General features: G+C 44.7%; 1 protein-coding gene across 1 annotated transcript in view; it reads right to left on the bottom strand.

The window, feature by feature from the left end:
* The window catches only part of LOC120980044 (ADP-ribose glycohydrolase MACROD1-like), a 175,127-nt gene extending 162,439 nt beyond the window's left edge, over positions 1 to 12,688 (bottom strand). Inside the window, exon 1 of the mRNA XM_040408913.1 lies at positions 12,459 to 12,688. Within this exon, the coding sequence (XP_040264847.1) occupies positions 12,459 to 12,687 (229 nt within the window). The 5' untranslated portion in view covers position 12,688. The remainder of the gene's footprint in view (positions 1 to 12,458) is intronic.
* Positions 12,689 to 23,107: the final 10,419 nt, after the last annotated feature.

The following is a 23,107-nucleotide window of genomic DNA, read 5'->3' on the forward strand; positions in this document are numbered from 1 at the left end:
CTCCTAATCATCCTATAGCCCCCAGCATGATGCCCTTTACCATGCCTTACTATTTTGGGGCCCCATGGTTCCCCCGCTATAAAGGGGAGACCCATACCTTAAGAGACTTTAAAGAAAAGTTGCTGGCATTATTCAAACTGTACCCCATAAATGCCGAACAGCAGATGGAAATCCTGCTAGCACAACTGGAGGGAGCTGCCCGCAGAGAGGTATTATCCTGGCCTGCTGATGAGCGGAGTACTCTAGAGCAAATATTCACCCGCCTCAGGGCCACTTTTGAAACCAGGACTGCCTAAGAGATAAAGATGCACTTCTTTGGCAAGAAACAGAAGTCCGGTGAGTCCCTCCGTGATTATGCCCTATCACTTCAGGAGGCTTTGGGGGCTGTAATCCAAATAGACCCCAAGGAGGCTGATAATCAGGACCAGACCCTGAGGGAACAATTTATCACAGGGGTGTCTAGTGAGCAAATAAGGACTCAATTAAAAATGCTGTCAGCCCAGCACCCTAGCAGTACCTTTCTGGATTGTAAAGAGCTGGCCATAAGAATTCTGGGGTCAGCCGTATCTACTGAGTTGAGCACCCCACCTGAGTCATCAGCCTGCAGGCCAAAACCGCCTAACACTAACCAAGCTGAGGCCGGTCAAGCCGTTCAAGCTTCAGCTACCGATACTATTGCCATGCTGACAGAACAGGTGAATCACCTCACTAAAAGTCTAGAGAGAGTGTGCAGAAAGATAGAGGAATGGGAAAAACCCATAATGTCAGAGGAAGAGTTCCTGTCACCTCCTAGGCTGTTCCCACCTCCATACCAAAAGACTCACCCCAGGGATCCTGGGAGGCGTAATAGAGATCGTTCCAAAGATCGCAAGCGGCCCGTGTGTAAATACTGTAAAAAGGTGGGACACACAGAATCCACGTGCTGGCAGTTAAACGGGCTACCCTCGAGGCTGAGGACCACCCCTCGGGAGGTAGAACATTAGGTCCAAAGGATCCAAGTTGGATGCCCCGGTATGTAGGATCCCATCCTAAAATCAATATAGAGATCAACGGGGTCCCCTTTGAAGCCCTATTAGATACTGGGTCCCAGGTCACTACCATTCAGCTGCCCGCATTTGAAAAGTTCTGGGACACCAACCAGTTAACCCAGCCGCCTGAATCCTGGGTAGAGATTATCGCCAGCAATGGCAAACCGGTAAAGATTCATGGATACTGGGAACCCACCCTGCAGGTGGGAGAAGTAACCTTGCCTCAACAGGGAGTGATAGTAGTACAGGCCGGCGACAGAGGAGGACATCCTGTCATTCTAGGCACCAATGTCTTCAAAAACTGTTATTCTGAAATACTTGCCGTATTACACCAGACTTTGCCCACTGCTTCCTCTGCATCCAAGAGGGTGATTCAGAAGACTATTACTGTGTTAAGTGCTCGGCAGAGGTTTGCTAATGGAAAAGGAGAAATTTGTACTGCCAGGATCCGTGATATTAAGCCTGTGACTTTGCCTCCTAATTCTCAAACTCTTTTATGGTGTCGTGCTATCCTGGGAGTCCAAGGCCAAGATTATCCAGCCCTGGTGGAACCAATCCAGATGGAGAACTACCCTTATGTGAGAGCTGCCAAGTGCCTGGTGAACGTCTCCCAAGGTAAAGTACCTGTCCGTCTGATTAACCTGAGTGATCATCCTGTTGCGCTTACTAAGCATTGCCGTGTTGCCCAGCTTTCCCAGGTGTCCTTCCAAGACATCATTCGTCTTCCAGTGACAGAAAAGCCGCCAGCTGCAGACAGTGGACGTCCATCGGTGACCCAGCCACAAGTGCCCTGGTGGGAAGAGCTCCATGTAGGGGACGAGACTACCCCCCAACATCAACAAGAAGGGATCCTACAGCTTGTCAAAGAGCACCACCAGGCCTTCAGTAAACATGCTACTGATTATGGAGAGGTTAGTGCCATACAACACACCATACCTACTGGCTCTCATCCTCCTATCAAGGAGAGATACAGACCCTTACCGCCTACTTCATATCAGACTGTAAAAGAAATGATCCAAGAGATGAAAGACTCTAATGTAATCCGGGACAGCCGTAGCCCGTGGGCTGCACCCCTGGTCCTTGTAAAGAAGAAGGATGGTGGTATCCGTTTCTGTGTGGATTATAGGAAAATTAATCAAATAACCCACAAAGATGCATACCCACTGCCCCGCATTGAGGAGTCACTAACTGCTCTGGGCTCCTCCGCCTATTTCTCCACATTGGACTTGACCAGTGGCTACTGGCAAGTACCCATGGCCCCTGCAGATAGGGAAAAGACTGCTTTCACCACTCCCATGGGCCTGTTCGAATTCAATTGTATGCCGTTCGGGCTATGTAATGCCCCAGGGACTTTCCAGAGACTAATGGAGCGGTGTTTGGGTCACAAAAACTTCGAAACAGTGCTGCTGTATCTAGATGATGTCATTGTGTACTCAAAAACATATGAGGACCATCTGAAACATTTAGCAGAAGTATTTGAAATCCTTATCAAATATGGCTTGAAAGTAAAGCCATCCAAGTGTCACTTGCTCAAACCTGCAGTAAAATACCTGGGGCATGTGGTAAGCGCAGAGGGCGTGCAGCCTGATCCTGATAAGCTAGCAGCTGTCCGTAATTGGCCGGTCCCCACTACCGTCAAAGAGGTGAGGAGTTTCCTTGGTTTTGCAGGCTACTATAGACGTTTTATCCCCCATTTTGCTCAAATAGTTGATCCTATCCAGGAACTCTTGAGGGGGCAACCCAATAAAAGTCCTAGAACTCCTGTGCCCATTGAGTGGAATGAAGAAAGAGAGATAGCGTTCCAATTGTTAAAAAAGAAACTGACCGAGCCTCCTGTGTTAGGTTATCCAGACTACAGCAAGCCCTTTCATCTGTATACCGATGCTAGCAAACGAGGCCTGGGAGCTGTGTTAGCCCAGATCCAAGAGGGAAAAGAAAGAGTGATAGCTTATGCAAGCCGCTCCCTGAAAGGAGCTGAGAAAAATGACCAGAATTATAGTTCCTTCAAACTAGAGTTCCTGGCATTAGTGTGGGCAGTGACGGAGAAATTCAAAGATTATCTAGCCGCCACCCCGTTCATTGCATTCACTGACAATAACCCTCTGGCGCATCTAAATACAGCTAAATTGGGGGCCTTGGAGCAGAGATGGGCCTTTCGCCTTGCCAACTATGATTTCTCTGTAAAATACCGTGCTGGACGTACTAATGACAATGCTGATGCTTTATCCAGGCTTCCCACAGAGACAGCTCCTGATGATGGGCGGGATGCTTGGGAAGATGTAGAAATGCCGGCCTTCTATAACAAATTTGCTCAACAGGATCAGGCTCGAGCTACCAATGACAGAGCTGCAGCCCCTTCACCCTCCAGTAGGCCTGAGCCCAAAGAAGAAAGGTGGGTGAAATTACAGTCTGAAAGTAGAGTGCTGGGTGAGTTGTTGGATTTTATTACTAGTGGCAGAGCTCCTGAGAGAATCAGACGTAAGAGTGCAGATCCAGAGCTCATCAAACTGTGGAGACAGCGCCATCAGCTCTTCATACAAAAGGGCCTATTGCTACGGAGAAGCCTAGACCCAGTATCCAATGAAAGAGTGCATCAGATTCTCATACCCCGACGAGATGCAGGTATGGTGTTGGAGATGTACCACAATCAATCCGGTCATTTTGGGGTCCAAAAGACTGAGGCTAATATCCGCCAGCGGTTTTATTGGGTGGGCATGAGAGAAGACATTGAGAGGTGGTGTCGGGAGTGTATAGCCTGTGCCTTAAAACGAAGTGAGCACCACGACCAGAGGGCACCACTGAGACCCATTGTAAGTACCCGTCCTCTTGAACTTGTCGCCATCGACCATGTGAAGCTGGAGCCTAGTCGCTCAGGGTATGCTTATGCCATGACTATTATTGACCATTTCACTAAGTTTGTTGTAGCGGTGCCTGTGAGAGACCAGACGGCCAAGACTACAGCCGAACTGTTCTGGAAACACTTTCTCCTGCCCTACGGATGTCCAGAAAAGATCCTCACTGATCAAGGACCTGCTTTTGAGTCCCATCTGTTCCATGAACTGTGCCGCTTACACAACTATAAGAAGATCCGGACAACAGCCTACCATCCTCAAGGTAATGGATTGTGTGAAAAAATGAATCAGACCTTGATAGAGATGCTGAGGGCCGTGCCTCCTGAAAGCAGAGGAGATTGGCCCAGTCTGTTGCCACAGCTCATGTACACGTACAACCATACCATCCATTGTTCCACTGGGTATACCCCTTTTTATTTGATGTTTGGGCGCCAAGGGACATTGCCTGCTGATCACTCGTTGGACATACATGTACCTGATTGCATCATCCCATTACCTAATACCGACTGGGTTGCTGAGCACCAAAGGCGATTGAATACGGCCAAAGCCATTGTTCAGGAACGTATGGGTTATGCTAGAGACCGACAGCAGAGAGACTATGATCAAGCAGCCCATGCAGAACCCTTGACAATAGGGGCTGTGGTGTGGTTGAAAAATAACCGCCGTACAAGTAAACTGGACAGTAAATGGGAGCAAAATCCCTATGTTGTCACTGCAATCCCAAATGTTGGGACCCACACTTATGAGATCACCCGGGAAGGCAGGGGATCCCAAATCGTGCACAGAAACCGGTTAAAGCTCTGCCTGACGCAAGAACCCAGTGCCGAGAGTTCTAGATCTGAATCACCTGTGTCAGAGCCATCAATACAGCCCGAGGATCCTATGCAGGCTGTCAGTAATCTAAGGTATGACACTGATCCCATGCATTGGCTCCTGACACCATGGTTGAATTTGTTGGTGCCCGCTCCGGCCCCTACTGTATCTTCACCTCCAGAAGAGCCGGTTCAAGATGCCCCGGATCCAGTCCCCCTTCTAGGAGATCTAGTTGTTCCTGTTGTTCCCGTTGTTCCTGACCCGGGTCTCACTGACGGAGACCCTCCTGTGGCTCCTCTCTCTTCTACCTCGATGCTAAGGGAAGAGGAGACCCCTGTGTTGAGAAGGTCCACCCCGGATGAACAGAGGACGCCCGCCAGTCCGTTTAGGGGACTTTGACTATGCTGGTGGTGTTTCCTCCCGGGCAGTTGCTACTGGAAATAGCTTGCTTGACGTTTGTGCGCAAGAATGGACTCCTCCACGTGAGCCCTTGCCTGTTCTACACCCGCAGGAAACCCCTGTGTAGTTCCTTTATTATACTGCAGCCAAGAAAAATGGACTAACCTGGTTCACCTTAAGTCCGCTGTGCCAGGTCAGCGGCCGTGTCTGAGAAACAAGAAGACGCCCCTTTCCCTTGCGTCATTTGTTCATTGAGTTACAAATGTTATATCTTTTGTGTGAAATAATTATTTATCATATTTATAATGTAATGCTTAAATTATGTACCATTTTATGCCGGTTCAGGAAAACGTGTGTGTGAGTACGAGGCCTTACTCACGTTAAAGTCTGGGGGTGTGCAGCATACGGGTAGGTTACCCGACATGGCTCTATTATAATGTGTATCTCCCTTTAAGAAAGTTAGGCCTGTTGCAGGCAATTCTTATTCCAGCCAGCAGAGGGAGCCCCCAGTTTAGTATAAATAGGCTAGGGCCTAGCCTAGTGAGGGAGTTGGAAGTTTCTAGAGTTAGTTCTGTGAGATTCAGGACTCATCAAGGAGTGCAGAAACTGCACTACTGGTGTGGAGGATCATTCCCACCCAGTTTTCCAGGTTAATTATACCTGAGGAACTTCAAAGATAGAGCCTGCCATTAGGAGGGAAGAAGACCTCTACCAAATCTTTGCTCAAGGGTTATCACCAGGATTTGGGTGTCTGGACCTTGAGAGTATTGCTGCATTGAGCATAAGAGGGAATCCCTGATCCTAGGAGGCCTGCCTGGAAGTTAGTCTTTTTGTAAGTAAAAGCCAGAACCACTGCTGTTAACTGTATGGTAAAGTGTGGAATAACTCTGGAACTGTATTCACTGGCTGTTCACCCTACTACAAACTCGTTCAGTAAAGTTACCTGTTATATAAATATCCGGATTGCTCCATTATTCCACCTATCATTACACGGTGTGTCACCGTTCAATTGACACTGGCGTCACGACATTTATCAACTGCCTGTTCCAGTATTGACCCGGATTGAAGACGACAGTGAATCCCAGGTTAGTGGGTTGCCCTGCACTACGACTCCCCGCATACCTAAAGCTGCTCTACTGACCCCCTGGGATACTGCAATATAATAACTAGTGGCTTACATGGGATATGCAATCGCTGTGAGGGCATATAAGAAGCACTGCTTGAATACATGCAGCTCCATGATAGTACAAAGGAGCTCTAAAAAAAACAGGCAAAAGACAGCGCCTCATTTAGTCCCTTGGGGTGAACAGTGTCTAGTTTAAAAATCCATTGTGTCTCCTTGCGGAGCAATGACGAATCAATGTTACCTCCACGAATGGATATAGTGACATGTTCAATCCCCTGGACCCGCAGCACATCTGGATTGCCCTCATGAAGCTCACAGACATGACGTGCAACAGATGTATCGCGTTTATTCTAAATATCCAATAGATGTTCACTAAAACGTCTCCGTAGCTCGCGCCTGGTTTTCCCCACATACTGTACACCACACTCACAGGTGATGAGGTACACTACTCCCACTGATGTACATCTGATGAAGGATCTGATAGAAAATCTCTCCTTCGTTACTTGGCTCATGAAATATGGCCCCTTCATGATGTTGTTGCAGATGACACATTTGCCACATGGAAAGGTGCCAGTAAGTGTATTCCTGAGCCAAGTATCCGATGTGGGATGTAGATAAATACTGTGAACCAGACGGTCACGTATATTGGAACTGCGACGAAATCTAATGGCGGGACGATCTGACACTAGTGCACCAACGTCAGGGTCCGATTGCAAGATGGGCCAGTGTTTCTAAAGAATCTCCCGTATATGTGTTTCTGCTTTATCATATGTGGCTATGATTCTCTGGAGATTGTGGTCAAGTGGCCTCTGCTTAGGGGTCAATAATTGATCACGGTTAACACTCATCGAATGGTGGTAAGCCTTTCTGAGTGTTTGCTCAGGGTACCCCCTGCGTGTGAACCATGACCGCAGGTCATTCGCGGCCACCTTGAAGTCCCTCAATTCTGAGCAGTTCCTCCTGGCCCTCAGATACTGGCCTTTAGGGATGCCACGTCTGAGGGCCAGGGGGTGGCCACTGTCCCACATCAATAGGCTGTTCGTGGCTGTCTGCTTACGGAACAGGTTAGTCGTAATTCTCCTGTCTGATGCCACAGTAAACAGTCAGGTCCAGAAATGTAATTGCCCTCTCCTGTATATCGGACACATATACGGGAGATTCTTCAGAAACACTGGCCCATCTTGCAATCGGACCCTGACGTTGGTGCACTAGTGTCAGATCGTCCCGCCATTAGATTTCGTCGCAGTTCCAATATACGTGACCGTCTGGTTCACAGTATTTATCTACATCCCACATCGGAAACTTGGCTCAGGAATACACTTACTGGCACCTTTCCATGTGGCAAATGTGTCATCTGCAACAACATCATGAAGGGGCCATATTTCATGAGCCAAGTAACGAAGGAGAGATTTTCTATCAGATCCTTCATCAGATGTACAGTACATCAGTGGGAGTAGTGTACCTCATCACCTGTGAGTGTGGTGTACAGTATGTGGGGAAAACCAGGCGCGAGCTACGGAGACGTTTTCGTGAACATCTATTGGATATTAAGAATAAACGTGATACATCTGTTGCACGTCATGTCTGTGAGCTTCATGAGGGCAATCCAGACGTGCTGCGGGTCCAGGGGATTGAACATGTCACTATATCCATTCGCAGAGGTGACATTAATTCGTCATTGCTCCGCAAGGAGACACAATGGATTTTTAAACTAGACACTGTTCACCCCAAGGGACTAAATGAGGCGCTGTCTTTTGCCTGTTTTATTTAGAGCTCCTCAGCGCATAGGGCACATCACAGCAGTGATACTGTGATCACGATTGCCGATGTGCGAGCACAGCTATGTAACTCACATCACTCAGCTAACAGGGGAGCAGAATCTGGGTGCACCAGAACCCACTGCACTACACTTATTGAGCAGAGAATCCACTAGCTTGCCAGACACAATAACGAGCAGCTTTAATAGCGGATTGTACTCTATATAGTAACCCCAGGCTGGGTGTTGTATATTTTATACCTTGTATACACAGGCTAGATATCAATCAGTGTGTCCCAACACTGGATTCTTGCCACATATACATAGTTGATCTAGTCAGGCTATCAGAGTGGTGGATGGTATATTATGAGGCCCCTCTCCACACTACTGATTTCCAGTATGCCTAATTTTATCTATACCCATTATTATTCCTAATAAATTATTTATTGTTTTTGTTAGCAACGTTCCTTCAGGCTGTGAATTAAAATTAAGTTTTCGCTTATTTTTACTTGAAACTTTTAATTTTTGAGGGGGAAAACTTTATTTTTTCAACTTTTTTTTTCACTTAAATTTTGTCCCACTTTGGGACTTGAACTTTTGGGGGTCTAATCCTTTACAATGCATTCCAATACTTCTGTATTGCAATGCATTGGCTGTATGAGAAATACTGTGTGTATTACTCATACAGCTTCCGGCCTGTGAGATCCAGGGGGCTGGATCTCACAGGCTCGTCACCGGAAGGCATCTCGCTGCCTTCCATGCCATCGTGTCCCCCCTACAGCCGCATGGGGACCCAATGGCACCGCCGATCGCCGCAGAAAACCGCAGGTAAAGCTGCAAACCACAGGTCTGAATTCACCTGCGGTTTGCGGCGATCGCCGACACAGGGGGGGTCACGGGACCCCCCCTTGTATTTAGCCAAGGTGCCTGCTCAACGATTTGAGCAGGCACCGGGTTCTGATCACCGCCCGCTCGGCGGCGGTGATCCGAAATACACAGGACGTACCCGTACGCCCTGTGTCCTTAAGTACCAGGACATCAGGGCGTACCGGTAAGCCCTGTGTCCTGTAGAGGTTAATCCACTTGTTCGCGCAGCCGGCATCTCTTCCGTCTTGTTCTGTGAGGAATAGGACCTTTGATGACGTCACTACGCTCATCACATGATCCATCACCATGGCGATGGATCATGTGATGGACCATGTGATCAGCGTAGTGACGTCATCAAAGGTCCTATTCCTCACAGAAGAAGACAGAAGAGATGCCGACTGCGCGAACAAGTGGATTAAGGTTAAATTATAAAAAAAAATTTTTTAACCCCTCCAGCCCTATTGTACTATGCATTCTGTATTCAGAATGCTATTATTTTCCCTTATAACCATGTTATAAGGGAAAATAATACAATCTACACAACCTTGAACCCAAACCTGAACTTCTGTGAAGAAGTTCGGGTCTGGGTACCACATTCAGTTTTTTATCACGCGTGTGCAAAACGCATTGCACCCGCGCGATAAAAACTGAACATCGGAACGCAATCACAGTCAAAACTGACTGCAATTGTGAACCTACTCGCACGGGTTTGCCGCAACGCATCCGGACACGCTCGTGTGAAAGAGGCCAAAAGCTGCCACAAAAAATGTGGCAAAAAAACAAAACAAAAAATGCTTGCACTTATTCTGCCATTTTTTTAATGGTAACCCCCCCTTCCCCCCCGAGCCACATTGATGTGTTTGTGCCGGACAACACAGCCATAATATGGCTAAAACTTCTGTGCTGCATCGGGATCAACCCCAAATGTTATAATTCAGCAGTAGATATTTCTACCTGAAAACTGCCTCGTCACATGCCACTTGAGCATGTCTCTGGTCAGGCCAGTCATTGACTGCAGTGACACACGTGACCCTGTCCGTGCTGATGCTGACAGACGGGGACCCCAAGCCTGGGTGTGGGAGAGCAGGTATGTTCCCTCTCATGAATAGTAATGGGACGGCTCACTCACTAAATACACTAATTGGTGCCAATGTCCAAAAATTAATCACCCCTTCAAAAACTGTAAATTTAGATAGTATTGGACCGGCATTCAAACATATGGGTTCACGCAGAGAGACAATACAGTAAAGTAGTGCAATTTATTAAAACATAAAATACATAAAAGCATACATACACGTAATAGTGGGATGGATGAGGTAATGGGTGGATTATCTCATGTATAAAGTCCATACAATGCAGGTGATTGAAGGGAATTAATCATGTCCCGTACTTGTGCAAATATTACCTAATAGGCAAAATCGATAGCAAACAGTCTCCTAGTGTAATGAGTAGAATACTCACTATTGCGCAACTCTGCGGCGTCCCACATGTAAGAGCGCTTACCTTTGGTGTCGGTTTAATCCAATGCAAACGGCAGAGTGTAGTTGCTTACTGAATTCATAAAATCGGATCTCCGTAAGATCGCTTCAATTATCGCGAGATGAGCTGTTTCTTTTTCTTTCTCTTTCGTATAATACAGACTCTGTCAATCGCGCTAAAATCGCAGTGAAGCTTCGATCTTGTGATCATGGATTGCTATCAGTAGCCAGCTGCTAATAAAATTGACCACCAGTCGGTTTGCTTTCGTTCATTTCAGAGAATAATTTTCTTGGTCTCTTTCAATATTGCATGGCCATGCTTAAAATTTCGGACTCTTTATGAATATCCCATCGATCCCAGATGCGTTTCGAAATAGATCCCTATTTCTTCCTCAGTGGGTTTGTTCATATTCAAGAGTCCAAGACCTTATATACCTGTCTGTTAATTGCTGGGGCGGATCCCAGCAAATCAAGGAAAGAACGCAGCACATGGGTCAGGGGTTGGTCAGCAGGTACTCTCCACCTTTTTTCTTTTAAAAAACAGCATTGCGGTAATGATGCGTCTTTGATGCGATTTATTCAGCGTACATGCGTTTTTTGGTTAGTAGTTGCAGAATATCATAACAGCCGATATTTCTAAATCGCATTCCCACTTTTAGATTTTAAAATACACGGAGGCAATTATATTGCAAAAATGTCACGGAGGGAGTCTAGACGAATATTTGATTTTGGCAGTGTATCACCTGCAGGATTAAATGCCGAATTGGAAATTTTTGGCTTTCTGTGAAAAATGGGAAAAATGCTGTAAAAGTTCCATGGGGATGCCGCTTGCCGAAGGGATATCCCATGTCTGGCTGTTTATCAGCACTGGGATGTCCCCTTGGTGATGGGCACCCCCGTACACTCCATCTTAGAACTTAGTTGAAATCTTATGGAAATTTTATGAAAATTGTATGATATTTAATTATATATAGAAGGATTCGCAAACCAGTATAGTATATGTGCATGTATTGATTTTAGCTATATTACCTAATATTATGTGCAATATATTGTATTTAATTTGTATTTTTAAATCTAAAAGTGGGAATGCGATTTAGAAACATCGACTGTTATTATTATGATATTCTGCAACTACTAACCAAAAAACGCATGTACGCTGAATAAATCGCATCAAAGACGCATCATTACCGCAATGCTGTTTTTTAAAAGAAAAAAGGTGGAGAGTACCTGCTGACCCACCCCTGACCCATGTGCTGCGTTCTTTCCTTGATTTGCTGGGATCCGCCCCAGCAATTAACAGACAGGTATATAAGGTCTTGGACTCTTGAATATGAACAAACCCACTGAGGAAGAAATAGGGATCTATTTCGAAACGCGTCTGGTATCGATGGGATATTCATAAAGAGTCCGAAATTTTAAGCATGGCCATGCAATATTGAAAGAGACCAAGGAAATTATTCTCTGAAATGAACGAAAGCAAACCGACTGGTGGTCGATTTTATTAGCGGCTGGCTACCGATAATAATCCATGATCACAAGATCGAAGCTTCACTACGATTTTAGCCGCGATTGACAGAGTCTGTATTATACCAAAGAGAAAGAAAAAGTAACAGCTCACCTCGCGATAATTGAAGCGATCTTACGGAGATCCGATTTTAGGAATTCAGTAAGCAACTACACTCTGCCATTTGTATTGGATTAAACCGACACCAAAGGTAAGCGCTCTTACATGTGGGACGCCACAGAGTTGCGCAATAGTGAGTATTCTACTCATTACACTAAAAGACTGTTTGCTATCGATTTTGCTTATTAGGTAATATTTGCACAAGTAGGGGACATTATTTATTCCCTTCAATCACCTGCATTGTATGGACTTTATACATGAGATAATCCACCCATTACCTCATCCATCCCACTATTACGTGTATGTATGCTTTTATGTATTTTATGTTTTAATAAATTGCACTACTTTACTGTATTGTCTCTCTGCGTGAACCCATATGTTTGAGTGCATGTTCCCTCTCATATCTGCCACTGGCAGGAGGTGGGTTTTAAATAAAAAAAAAACAAAAAACAAAACACAGACACCCCGTTAAAGGGGCTCACAGTACACGGTTAAATCTCAGCCCAGCTACTCACTTTTAGCTTCTTTCCAGCTGGTGGAGGGAGAGTTCAGGTCAATCTTCCCGGCCATGGTGCAAGCGGAAGAAGTCAGTGGTCTCGTTGTGAAGCAGCAGGACTGGGGGTGCAGCGCCCGATAACAGGTGAGCAAAGAGTAGGGATCCTGAGCTATGCGGAGGACTGCGTCCACTGTGTAACAGTGCCACAGGGAGCGGAACCTGCGTTGTCGGAGCACGGTACTAGTCATGGGGTATATTTAGCAGCTAGTGACCGGAGAACAGGCAGACCAGATATTATTAGCTCAGGGGAAATTGATCTTCCTTATAAGTTACTGTGACAGCTGCCAGCGTGCAGGGGGCGCTACTAGGAAACGAGGATGGAACGCAGGTGCGTATCACCTGTCTACCCACTGCATCATATACACGGCTGAATGAAAAAGAGAACCACCACACACTCAGGGGTTAAATGCAAAAAGAGGTTATTTATTTTTGACAAGTCCTCCAAAAGAAGCAAAATTACAAGGAACAATTGTCAATAATTAGAATGTGACTGTTTTCTTGACGTTTCGGTCTCAGACGGACCTTGGTCACAAGAGCCACTAAACGAAAAAAGAACACATTAATGATAAGGGAGGGGTGGGATTTAACCGCTTAGGGACCGGGCTCATTTTCACCTTAAGGACAAGGCCATTTTTTGAAAATCTGACCAGTGTCGTTTTATGTGGTGATAACTTTAAAACGCTTTGACTTATACAGGCCATTCTAAAACTGTTTTTTCGTCACATATTGTACTTCATGACACTGGTAAAATGGAGTAAAAAAAAATCATTTTTATTTATAAAAAAATACCAAATTTACCAAAAATTTTGAAAAATTAGCATATTTTTAAGTTTCAATTTCTCTACTTTTATAATACATAGTAATACCTCCAAAAATAGTTATTACTTTACATTCCCCATATGTCTACTTCATGTTTGGATAATTTTGGTAATGATATTTTATTTTTGGGGGATGTTACAAGGCTTAAAAGTTTAGAAGCAAATCATGAAATTTTTCAGAAATTTTCAAAAACCCACTTTTTAAGGACCAGTTAAGGTATGAAGTCACTTTGTGAGGCTTACATAATAGAAACCACCCAAAAATGACCCCATTCTAGAAACTACACCCCTCAAGGTATTCAAAACTGATTTTACAAACTTTGTTAACCCTTTAGGTATTCCACAAGAATTAATGGAAAATAGAGATACAATTTCAAAATGTAACTTTTTTGGCAGATTTTCCATTTTAATATTTTTTTCCAGTTACAAAGCAAGGGTTAAGAGCCAAACAAAATGCAATATTTATTGCCCTGATTCTGTAGCTTACAGAAACACCCCATATGTGGTCGTAAACTGCTGTACGGGCACACGGCAGGGCGCAGAAGGAAAGGCATGCCATACGGTTTTTGGAAGGCAGATTTTGCTGGACTGTTTTTTTGATACCATGTCCCATTTGAAGCCCCCCTGATGTACCCCTAGAGTAGAAACTCCAAAAAAGTGACCCCATTCTATAAACTACACCCCTCAAGGTATTCAAAACTGATTTTACAAACTTTGTTAACTATTTAGATGTTCCACAAGAATGAATGGAAAATAGAGATACAATTTCAACATTTCACTTTTTTGGCAGATTTTCCATTTTAATATTTTTTTCCAGTTACAAAGCAAGGGTTAACAGCCAAACAAAACTCAATATTTATGGCCCTGATTCTGTAGTTTACAGAAACACCCCATATGTGGTCCAAACTGCTGTACGGGCACATGGCAGGGCGCAGAAGGAAAGGAATGCCATACGGTTTTTGGAAGGCAGATTTTGCTGGACTGGTTTTTTGACACCATGTCCCATTTGAAGCCCCCCTGATGCACCCCTAGAGTAGAAACTCCAAAAAAGTGACCCCATTATAGAAACTACAGGATAGGGTGTCAGTTTTGTTGGTACTAGTTTTTGGTACATATGATTTTTGATTGCTCTATATTACACTTTTTCTGAGGCAAGGTAACAAGAAATAGCTGTTTTGGCACTTTTTTTTTTGTTATTTACAACATTCATCTGACAGGTTAGATCATGTGGTATTTTTATAGAGCAGGTTGTAACGGACCGGGTGATACCTAATATGTATACTATTTTTTTATTTATGTAAGTTTTACACAAAATCATGTTTTAGTGTTTCCATAGTGTTTTAGTGTTTCCATAGTCTGAGAGCCATAGTTTTTTCAGTTTTTGGGCGATTATCTTGGGTAGGGTATGATTTTTGCGGGATGAGATGACTGTTTGATTGGCACTATTTTGGTGTGCGTGTGACTTTTTGATCGTTTGCTATTACACTGTTTGTGATGTAAGGTGACAAAAAATTGCTTTTTTTACACCGTTTTTTTTATTTTTTTTTTACGGTATTTACCTGAGGGGTTAGGTCATATGATATTATTATAGAGCAGGTTATTATGGACATGGCGATACCTAATATGTATACTTTTTTTTATTTATGTAAGTTTTCCAGAATAATATAATTTTTAAAACAAAAGAAAAATCATGTTTTAGTGTCGCCACACTCTGAGAGCCATAGTTTTTTCAGTTTTTGGGCGATAATCTTAGGTAGGGTCTCATTTTTTGCGGGATGAGATGATGGTTTGATTGGCCCTATTTTGGGGTGCATATGACTTTTTTATCGCTTGCTATTACACCACTTTTTGTTATGTAAGGTGACAAAAAATGGCATTTTTTTTTTACGGTGTTCACCTGAGGGGTTAGGTCATGTGATATTTTTATAGAGCAGGTTATTACGGACGCGGCGATACCTAATATGTATACTTTTTTAAATTTACTTAAGCTTTACACAATAACAATTATGTTTTAGTGTCTCCATATTCTGAGCCATAGTTTTTTTTATTTTTTGGGCGATTGTCCTAGGTAGAAGGCTCATTTTTTTAGGGAAGAGATGACTGTTAGATTGGTACTATTTTGGTGGGCATACGCCTTTTTGATCGGTTACTGTTGTACTTTGTGTGATGTAAGGTTACAAAGAAATTGTTTATTTAGCACAGTATTTTTTCTTTTTTTACGGTGTTCATCTGAGGGGTTAGGTCATGTGATATGTTTATAGAGCCGGTCGATACAGACGCGGCAATACCTAATATGTCCCCCTATTTTTTACGGATTTTTTAACTTTATTTGGGGTAAATTATGTTTTATTTTTTACCAGGTGCTATAAATTGAGCCACTTATACTCTTCAGAGCCTGCTCTTTCTGAGGCTTGCTCTACTAAGTGGCTTCTTATTAAGTGGAGTTAAAAAATAAGGAGTTCTAGAGCTGTGTGTGGTTTTGTGGGAGTGATTGCAGGTGGCTGAGTGTGGATTGCAGCAGAGATCATTGAAAGTTAAGTGTTTGTATTTTTGTACTTGCATTTAAAATCGTTTTTTTTTTTTTTTTTCTCTGCTTAATTAAGGCGAGTGCCTGGGGCAACCAGGTGCTATAAATTGAGCCACTTATACTCTTCAGAGCCTGCTCTTTCTGAGGCTTGCTCTACTAAGTGGCTTCTTATTAAGTGGAGTTAAAAAATAAGGAGTTCTAGAGCTGTGTGTGGTTTTGTGGGAGTGATTGCAGGTGGCTGAGTGTGGATTGCAGCAGAGATCATTGAAAGTTAAGTGTTTGTATTTTTGTACTTGCATTTAAAATCGTTTTTTTTTTTTTTTTTTCTCTGCTTAATTAAGGCGAGTGCCTGGGGCAACCAGGTGCTATAAATTGAGCCACTTATACTCTTCAGAGCCTGCTCTTTCTGAGGCTTGCTCTACTAAGTGGCTTCTTATTAAGTGGAGTTAAAAAATAAGGAGTTTAAGAAAAGGAGTTTGGAAACTAAGGTTGGATATAATTTCCTTGTGTGTTGTTGGCTTAATTTTACGTGGTCCTTCAACTACAGCAGACAGGGTCTGAATCTAAATCATTTATACTGTTTAACTTTTTTTATGTTGTAATCCCCATTTAGTATGTGTTGCACAATTTATAACGCAGTCCAGTGCACATCTGCATGATGTATGCAGTCCTGGAACAGCCGTTCAAGGGTGTATATCTTTGTTCTAGATGTGAGCAAATTACCCGTTTGGAATCGCAGATCGAGTCTCTAAATGGGCAAGTTGCAACACTGAGAGGCATTGATAATTTGCAAAAGAGTTTGCTTCTCACCGAGCAAGCACTCTTTGGGGTAGATGAGGGGGAGGGTGACAGAGAGGAGGCTGAGGAAAGTGAGGTAGCTAGCTGGGTAAAAGTTAGAAAGCGGGGTAGAGGGAAGAGTGCCAGGGAGGCTAGCCCTGATCTGACACACCCCAACAAGTTTGCACGTTTGGCAGATGAGGGGGATGTCAGTCCGGGGACGGCACTGCTGCAGCCAGACACTTCCTCTACAAGTCAGGGGAATGTCAGCTCCAGTAAGCAGGGAACCAGGAGAGCAGGGCAGGCCAGACAGGTGCTGGTAGTGGGAGACTCCATTATTAGGGGAACAGATAGGGAAATCTGTCACAAAGACCGTGATCGCCGAACAGTGTGCTGTCTTCCTGGCGCTAGAGTTCGACACATCGCGGATCGGGTTGACAGATTACTGGGAGGGGCTGGAGACGATCCAGCGGTCATGGTCCATATCGGAACCAATGACAAAGTTAGAGGTAGGTGGAGAGTCCTTAAAAATGATTTCAGGGATTTAGGTCAAAAGCTGAGGGCAAGGACCTCTAAGGTAGTATTTTCCGAAATACTGCCTGTACCACGAGCCACACAAGAAAGGCAATGGGAGATTAGGGAGATTAACAAGTGGCTCAAGAACTGGTGTAGGATGGAGGGGTTTGGGTTCCTGGAGAACTGGGCCGATTTTTCTATCGGCAACAGGCTCTATCGTAGGGACGGGCTGCACCTCAATGGGGAAGGGGCAGCTGTGCTGGGGAGAAAGATGGCTAGAAGGTTGGAGGAGTGTTTAAACTAGGGACTGGGGGGGAGGGTAATTACGTTATAGGAGGGGAAGATAGTGCAGATAGAGACCGGGGGCAAGGTAATAAGAATGGGGGAGGAATGGAAGGAGGGACTAGAACAATTCAGAAGGAAAGGTGTAGGGTAAAAAATATACATAAACCTCTCAAATGTATGTATACTAATGCCAGAAGCCTGACTAATAAAACTGGTGAACTGGAATTAGTGATGTGTGAGGAGGACTATGACATAGTGGGAATAACTGAGACATGGCTGGATGATAGCTATGACTGGGCAGTTAATGTACAAGGTTACAGTCTGTTTAGAAAGGATCGTCAAAACCGGAGAGGGGGAGGGGTCTGCCTTTATATAAAGTCCTGTCTAAAGCCCACAGTCCGAGAAGATATAAGTGAGGGACATGAACATGTGGAGTCACTATGGGTAGAGATACATGGAGCTAAAAACAACAATAAATTACTAATAGGAGTTTACTATAAACCACCTAATATACCAGAGTCCACAGAAAATCTACTACTAAACGAGATAGACCAGGCGGCAAATCATAATGAGGTGGTTATTATGGGGGACTTCAACTACCCAGATATAGACTGGGAAACTGAAACTTGTATATCTCATAAGGGAAACAGGTTCGTGGCTATAACCAAAGACAATTACCTCTCCCAACTGGTTCAGGACCCGACTAGAGGGACGGCCATACTGGACTTAGTATTAACCAATAGACCTGACAGAACAACAGACGTGCAGGTCGGGGGACACCTGGGAAATAGTGACCATAAAGTAATAACCTTCCAATTATCATTCAAAAGAGCGTTTCTACAGGGAGGAACAAAAATACCAAACTTCAAAAAAGCTAAATTTAGCCAACTAAGAGAGGCCATAGGCCAAACTAACTGGGACAAAGTCCTCACAAATACAGACACAAAATGGGATATCTTTAAAAACATCCTAAAAACTCATTGTCAGAGGTACATACCGTATGGTAATAAAAGGTTAAGGAACAAAAAGAAACCAATGTGGATAAATAGAACTGTAAAGAAAGCAATAAATGACAAAAAGAAAGCATATAAAACACTAAAACAGGAGGGTTGCACGGAAGCACTGAAAAACTATAAGGAAAAAAATAGAACATGTAAAAAACAAATAAAAGCGGCCAAACTAGAGACCGAGAGATTAATTGCCAAAGAGAGTAAAACCAACCCTAAAATGTTCTTCAATTATATAAATGTTAAAAAGTATAAAGCTGAAGGTGTTGGCCCTTTAAAGAGTAATGAGGGGGGAGTCGCAGAGAGCGACGAGGAGAAAGCAAAGCTGTTAAATATTTTTTTCTCCAATGTATTCACTGAGGAAAATAAATTGTCAGATGACATGCAGAATGCAAAAATAAATTCCCCATTAAAAGTGTCCTGTCTGACCCAGGAAGAAGTACATCAGCGGCTTAAAAAGATTAAAATAGACAAATCGCCAGGACCGGATGGCATACACCCCCGTATCCTAAGGAATTAAGTAATGTCATAGCAAGACCCTTATTTCTGATATTTGCAGACTCTATACTGACAGGGAATGTCCCACAGGATTGGCGCGTGGCATATGTGGTGCCAATATTCAAAAAGGGGCCAAAAACAGAGCCTGGAAACTATAGGCCGGTAAGTTTAACATCTGTTGTGGGTAAACTGTTTGAAGGTTTTCTGAGAGATGCTATATTAGAGCATCTCAACGGAAATAAGCAAATAACGCCATATCAGCATGGCTTCGTGAGGGTTCGGTCATGTCAAACTAATTTAATCAGTTTCTATGAGGAGGTAAGTTCTAGACTTGACAGCGGCGAATCAATGGATGTCGTATATCTGGACTTCTCCAAAGCATTTGACACTGTACCGCATAAAAGGTTAGTATATAAAATGAGAATGCTCGGACTGGGAGAAAACATCTGTATGTGGGTAAGTAACTGGCTCAATGATAGGAAACAGAGGGTGGTTATTAACGGTACACATTCAGATTGGGTCACTGTCACTAGTGGGGTACCTCAGGGGTCAGTATTGGGCCCTATTCTCTTCAATATATTTATTAATGATCTTGTAGAAGGCTTGCATAGTAAAGTATCAATTTTCGCAGATGACACTAAACTGTGTAAAGTAATTTACACTGAAGAGGACAGTATACTACTACAGAGGGATCTGGATAGATTGGAGGCTTGGGCAGATAAGTGGCAGATGAGGTTTAACACTGATAAATGTAAGGTTATGCACATGGGAAGGAAAAATGCAAGTCACCCGTACATACTAAATGGTAAAACACTCGGTAACACTGACATGGAAAAGGATCTAGGAATTTTAATAAACAGCAAACTAAACAGCAAAAACCAGTGTCAGGCAGCTGCTGCCAAGGCCAACAAGATAATGGGTTGCATCAAAAGGGGCATAGATTCCCGTGATATGAACATAGTCCTACCACTTTACAAATCGCTAGTCAGACCACACATGGAGTACTGTGTACAGTTCTGGGCTCCTGTAAACAAGGCAGACATAGCAGAGCTAGAGAGGGTTCAGAGGAGGGCAACTAAAGTAATAACTGGAATGGGGCAACTACAGTACCCTGAAAGATTATCAAAATTAGGGCTATTCACTTTAGAAAAAAGACGACTGAGGGGAGATCCAATTAATATGTATAAATATATCAGGGGTCAATACAGAGATCTATCCCATCAGCTATTTATCCCCAGGACTGTGACTGTGACGAGGGGACATCCTCTGCGTCTGGAGGAAAGAAGGTTTGTACACAAACATAGAAGAGGATTCTTTACGGTAAGAGCAGTGAGACTATGGAACTCTCTGCCTGAGGAGGTGGTGATGGTGAGTACAATAAAGGAATTCAAGAGGGGCCTGGATGTGTTTCTAGAGCGTAATAATATTACAGGCTATAGCTACTAGAGAGGGGTCGTTGATCCAGGGAGTTATTCTGATTGGAGTCGGGAAGAAATTTTTTATTCCCCTAAAGTGGAGAAAATTGGCTTCTACCTCACAGGGTTTTTTGCCTTCCTCTGGATCAACTTGCAGGATAACAGGCCGAACTGGATGGACAAATGTCTTTTTTCGGCCTTATGTACTATGTTACTATGTTACTATGTTACTTGAAACTTTTAATTTTTTTGGGGGAAAACTTAATTTTTTCAACTTTTTTTTCCACTTTATTTTTTGTCCCACTTTGGGGGTCTGATCCCCTTTACAATGCATTCCAATACTTCTGTATTGGAATGCATCGGCTGTATGAGTAATACAGTGTGTATTAGGCCTCATGCACACGACCGTTGTGTGCATCCGTGTCCGTTGTTTCGTTTTCCGTTATTTTCTGCGGACCCATTGACTTTCAATGGGTCCGTTGAACACTCGGAGAATGCACCGTTGTACATCCGCGTCCATAATCCGTGTTTCCTGTCCGTCCAAAAAATAGGACCTGTCCTATTTTTTTAACGGACATCCGTGTTTTTTCACGGACCCATTCAAGTCGATGGGTCCGTGAAAAAACACGGATGCACACAAGATTGTCATCCGCGTCCGTCATCCGTGTCCATAGGCTACTTTCACACAGACGGATCCGCTGATCCGTCTGCATAAAAGCTTTTTAGATCTGAGTTTTCACTTCGTGAAAACTCAGATTCGACAGTATATTCTAACACAGAGGCGTTCCCATGGTGATGGGGACGCTTCAAGTTAGAATATACTACGAACTGTGTACATGACTGCCCCCTGCTGCCTGGCAGCACCCGATCTCTTACAGGGGGCTGTGATCTGCACAATTAACCCCTCAGGTGCCGCACCTGAGGGGTTAATTGTGCGTATCATAGCCCCCTGTAAGAGATCAGGTGCTGCCAGGCAGGAGGGGGCAGACCCCCTCCCTCCCCAGTTTTAAATTCATTGGTGGCCAGTGCGGCCCCCCTCCCTCCCTCCCCTGTATTTAACTCATTGGTGGCCAGTGCGGCCCCCCTCCCTCCCCTGTATTTAACTCATTGGTGGCCAGTGCGGCACCCCTCCCTCCCTCCCCTGTATTTAACTCATTGGTGGCCAGTGCGGCCCCCCTCCCTCCCCAGTATTATATTCATTGGTGGCCAGTGCGGCCTCCCCTCTCCCCCCCCCCAATTAAAATCACATTCCCCCATCATTGGTGGCCAGTGCGGCCTCCCCTCTCCCCCCTAATTAAAATCACCTTCCCCCAACATTGGTGGCCAGTGCGCTCCTCCTACTGGTAAGTGAGAGGTCTGTGCTATAAGCAATGCGCCGCACAGACCTGTCACTTACCAGTAGGAGGAGCGCCCATCCGGTCACAGACATTGCAGGTAAGTATAATGCTTCTATTGCTAAGTAACCATGGCAGCCAGGACTGCAGTAGCGTCTTGGCTGCCATGGTAACCGATTGGAGCCACAGCAATTAAACTGGGACTCCGATCGGAACTCTCCGCTGCCACCAATGATGGGGAAGGTGATTTTAATTGGGGGGGGGAGAGGGGAGGCCGCACTGGCCACCAATGATGGGGGAAGGTGATTTTAATTAGGGGGGAGAGGGGAGGCCGCACTGGCCACCAATGATGGGGGAAGGTGATTTTAATTAGGGGGGGGATAGAGGAGGCCGCACTGGCCACAAATGATTGGGGAAGGTGATTTTAATTAAGGGGGGGGGGAGAGGGGAGGCCGCACTGGCCACCAATGAATATAATACTGGGGAGGGAGGGAGGGTGGCCGCACTGGCCACCAATGAGTTAAATACAGGGGAGGGAGGGGGGCCGCACTGGCCACCAATGAGTTAAATACAGGGGAGGGAGGGGGGGCGCACTGGCCACCAATGAATTTAAAACTGGGGAGGGAGGGGGTCTGCCCCCTCCTGCCTGGCAGCACCTGATCTCTTACAGGGGGCTATTATACGCACAATTAACCCCTCAGGTGCGGCACCTGAGGGGTTAATTGTGCGAATCACAGCCCCCTGTAAGAGATCGGGTGCTGCCAGGCAGCAGGGGGCAGTTATTACACAGTTCTCAGTATATTCTAACTTGAAGCGTCCCCATCACTATGAGAACGCCTCTGTGTTAGAATATACTGTCGAATCTGAGTTTCACGATCTAACTCAAATCCGATGGTATATTCTAACATAGAGGCGTTCCCATGGTGATGGGGACGCTTCAAGTTAAAATATACCATTGGATTGGAGAAAACTTCGATCCGATGGTATAATAGGGACTCCTGACTTTACATTGAAAGTCAATGAGGGACTGATCCGTTTGCAATTGCACCATATTGTGTCAATGTCAAACGGATCCGTCCCCATTGACTTGCATTGTAAGTGAGGACGGATCCGTTTGGCTCCGCGCGGCCAGGCGGACACCAAAATGACTTTTTCCTTCATGTCCGTGGATCCTCAAAAAATCAAGGAAGACCCACGGAAGAAAAAACGGTCACGGATCACGGAACAACGGAAATCCGTTTTGCGGACCCCAAATAAAACGGTCGTGTGCATGAGGCCTTACTCATACAGCTTCCGGCCTGTGAGATCCATCGCGCTGCCTTCTATGCCATCGGGTCCCCCCTACAGTCCCACGGGGTCCCGATGGCACCGCCGCCGCACCATAAAATGACGCAAACCGCAGGTCTGAATTGACCTGCGGTTTGCGGCAAT

Source organism: Bufo bufo, chromosome 10, assembly GCF_905171765.1.
Source record: "Bufo bufo chromosome 10, aBufBuf1.1, whole genome shotgun sequence".
NCBI classification, from domain to species: Eukaryota; Metazoa; Chordata; class Amphibia; order Anura; family Bufonidae; genus Bufo; species Bufo bufo.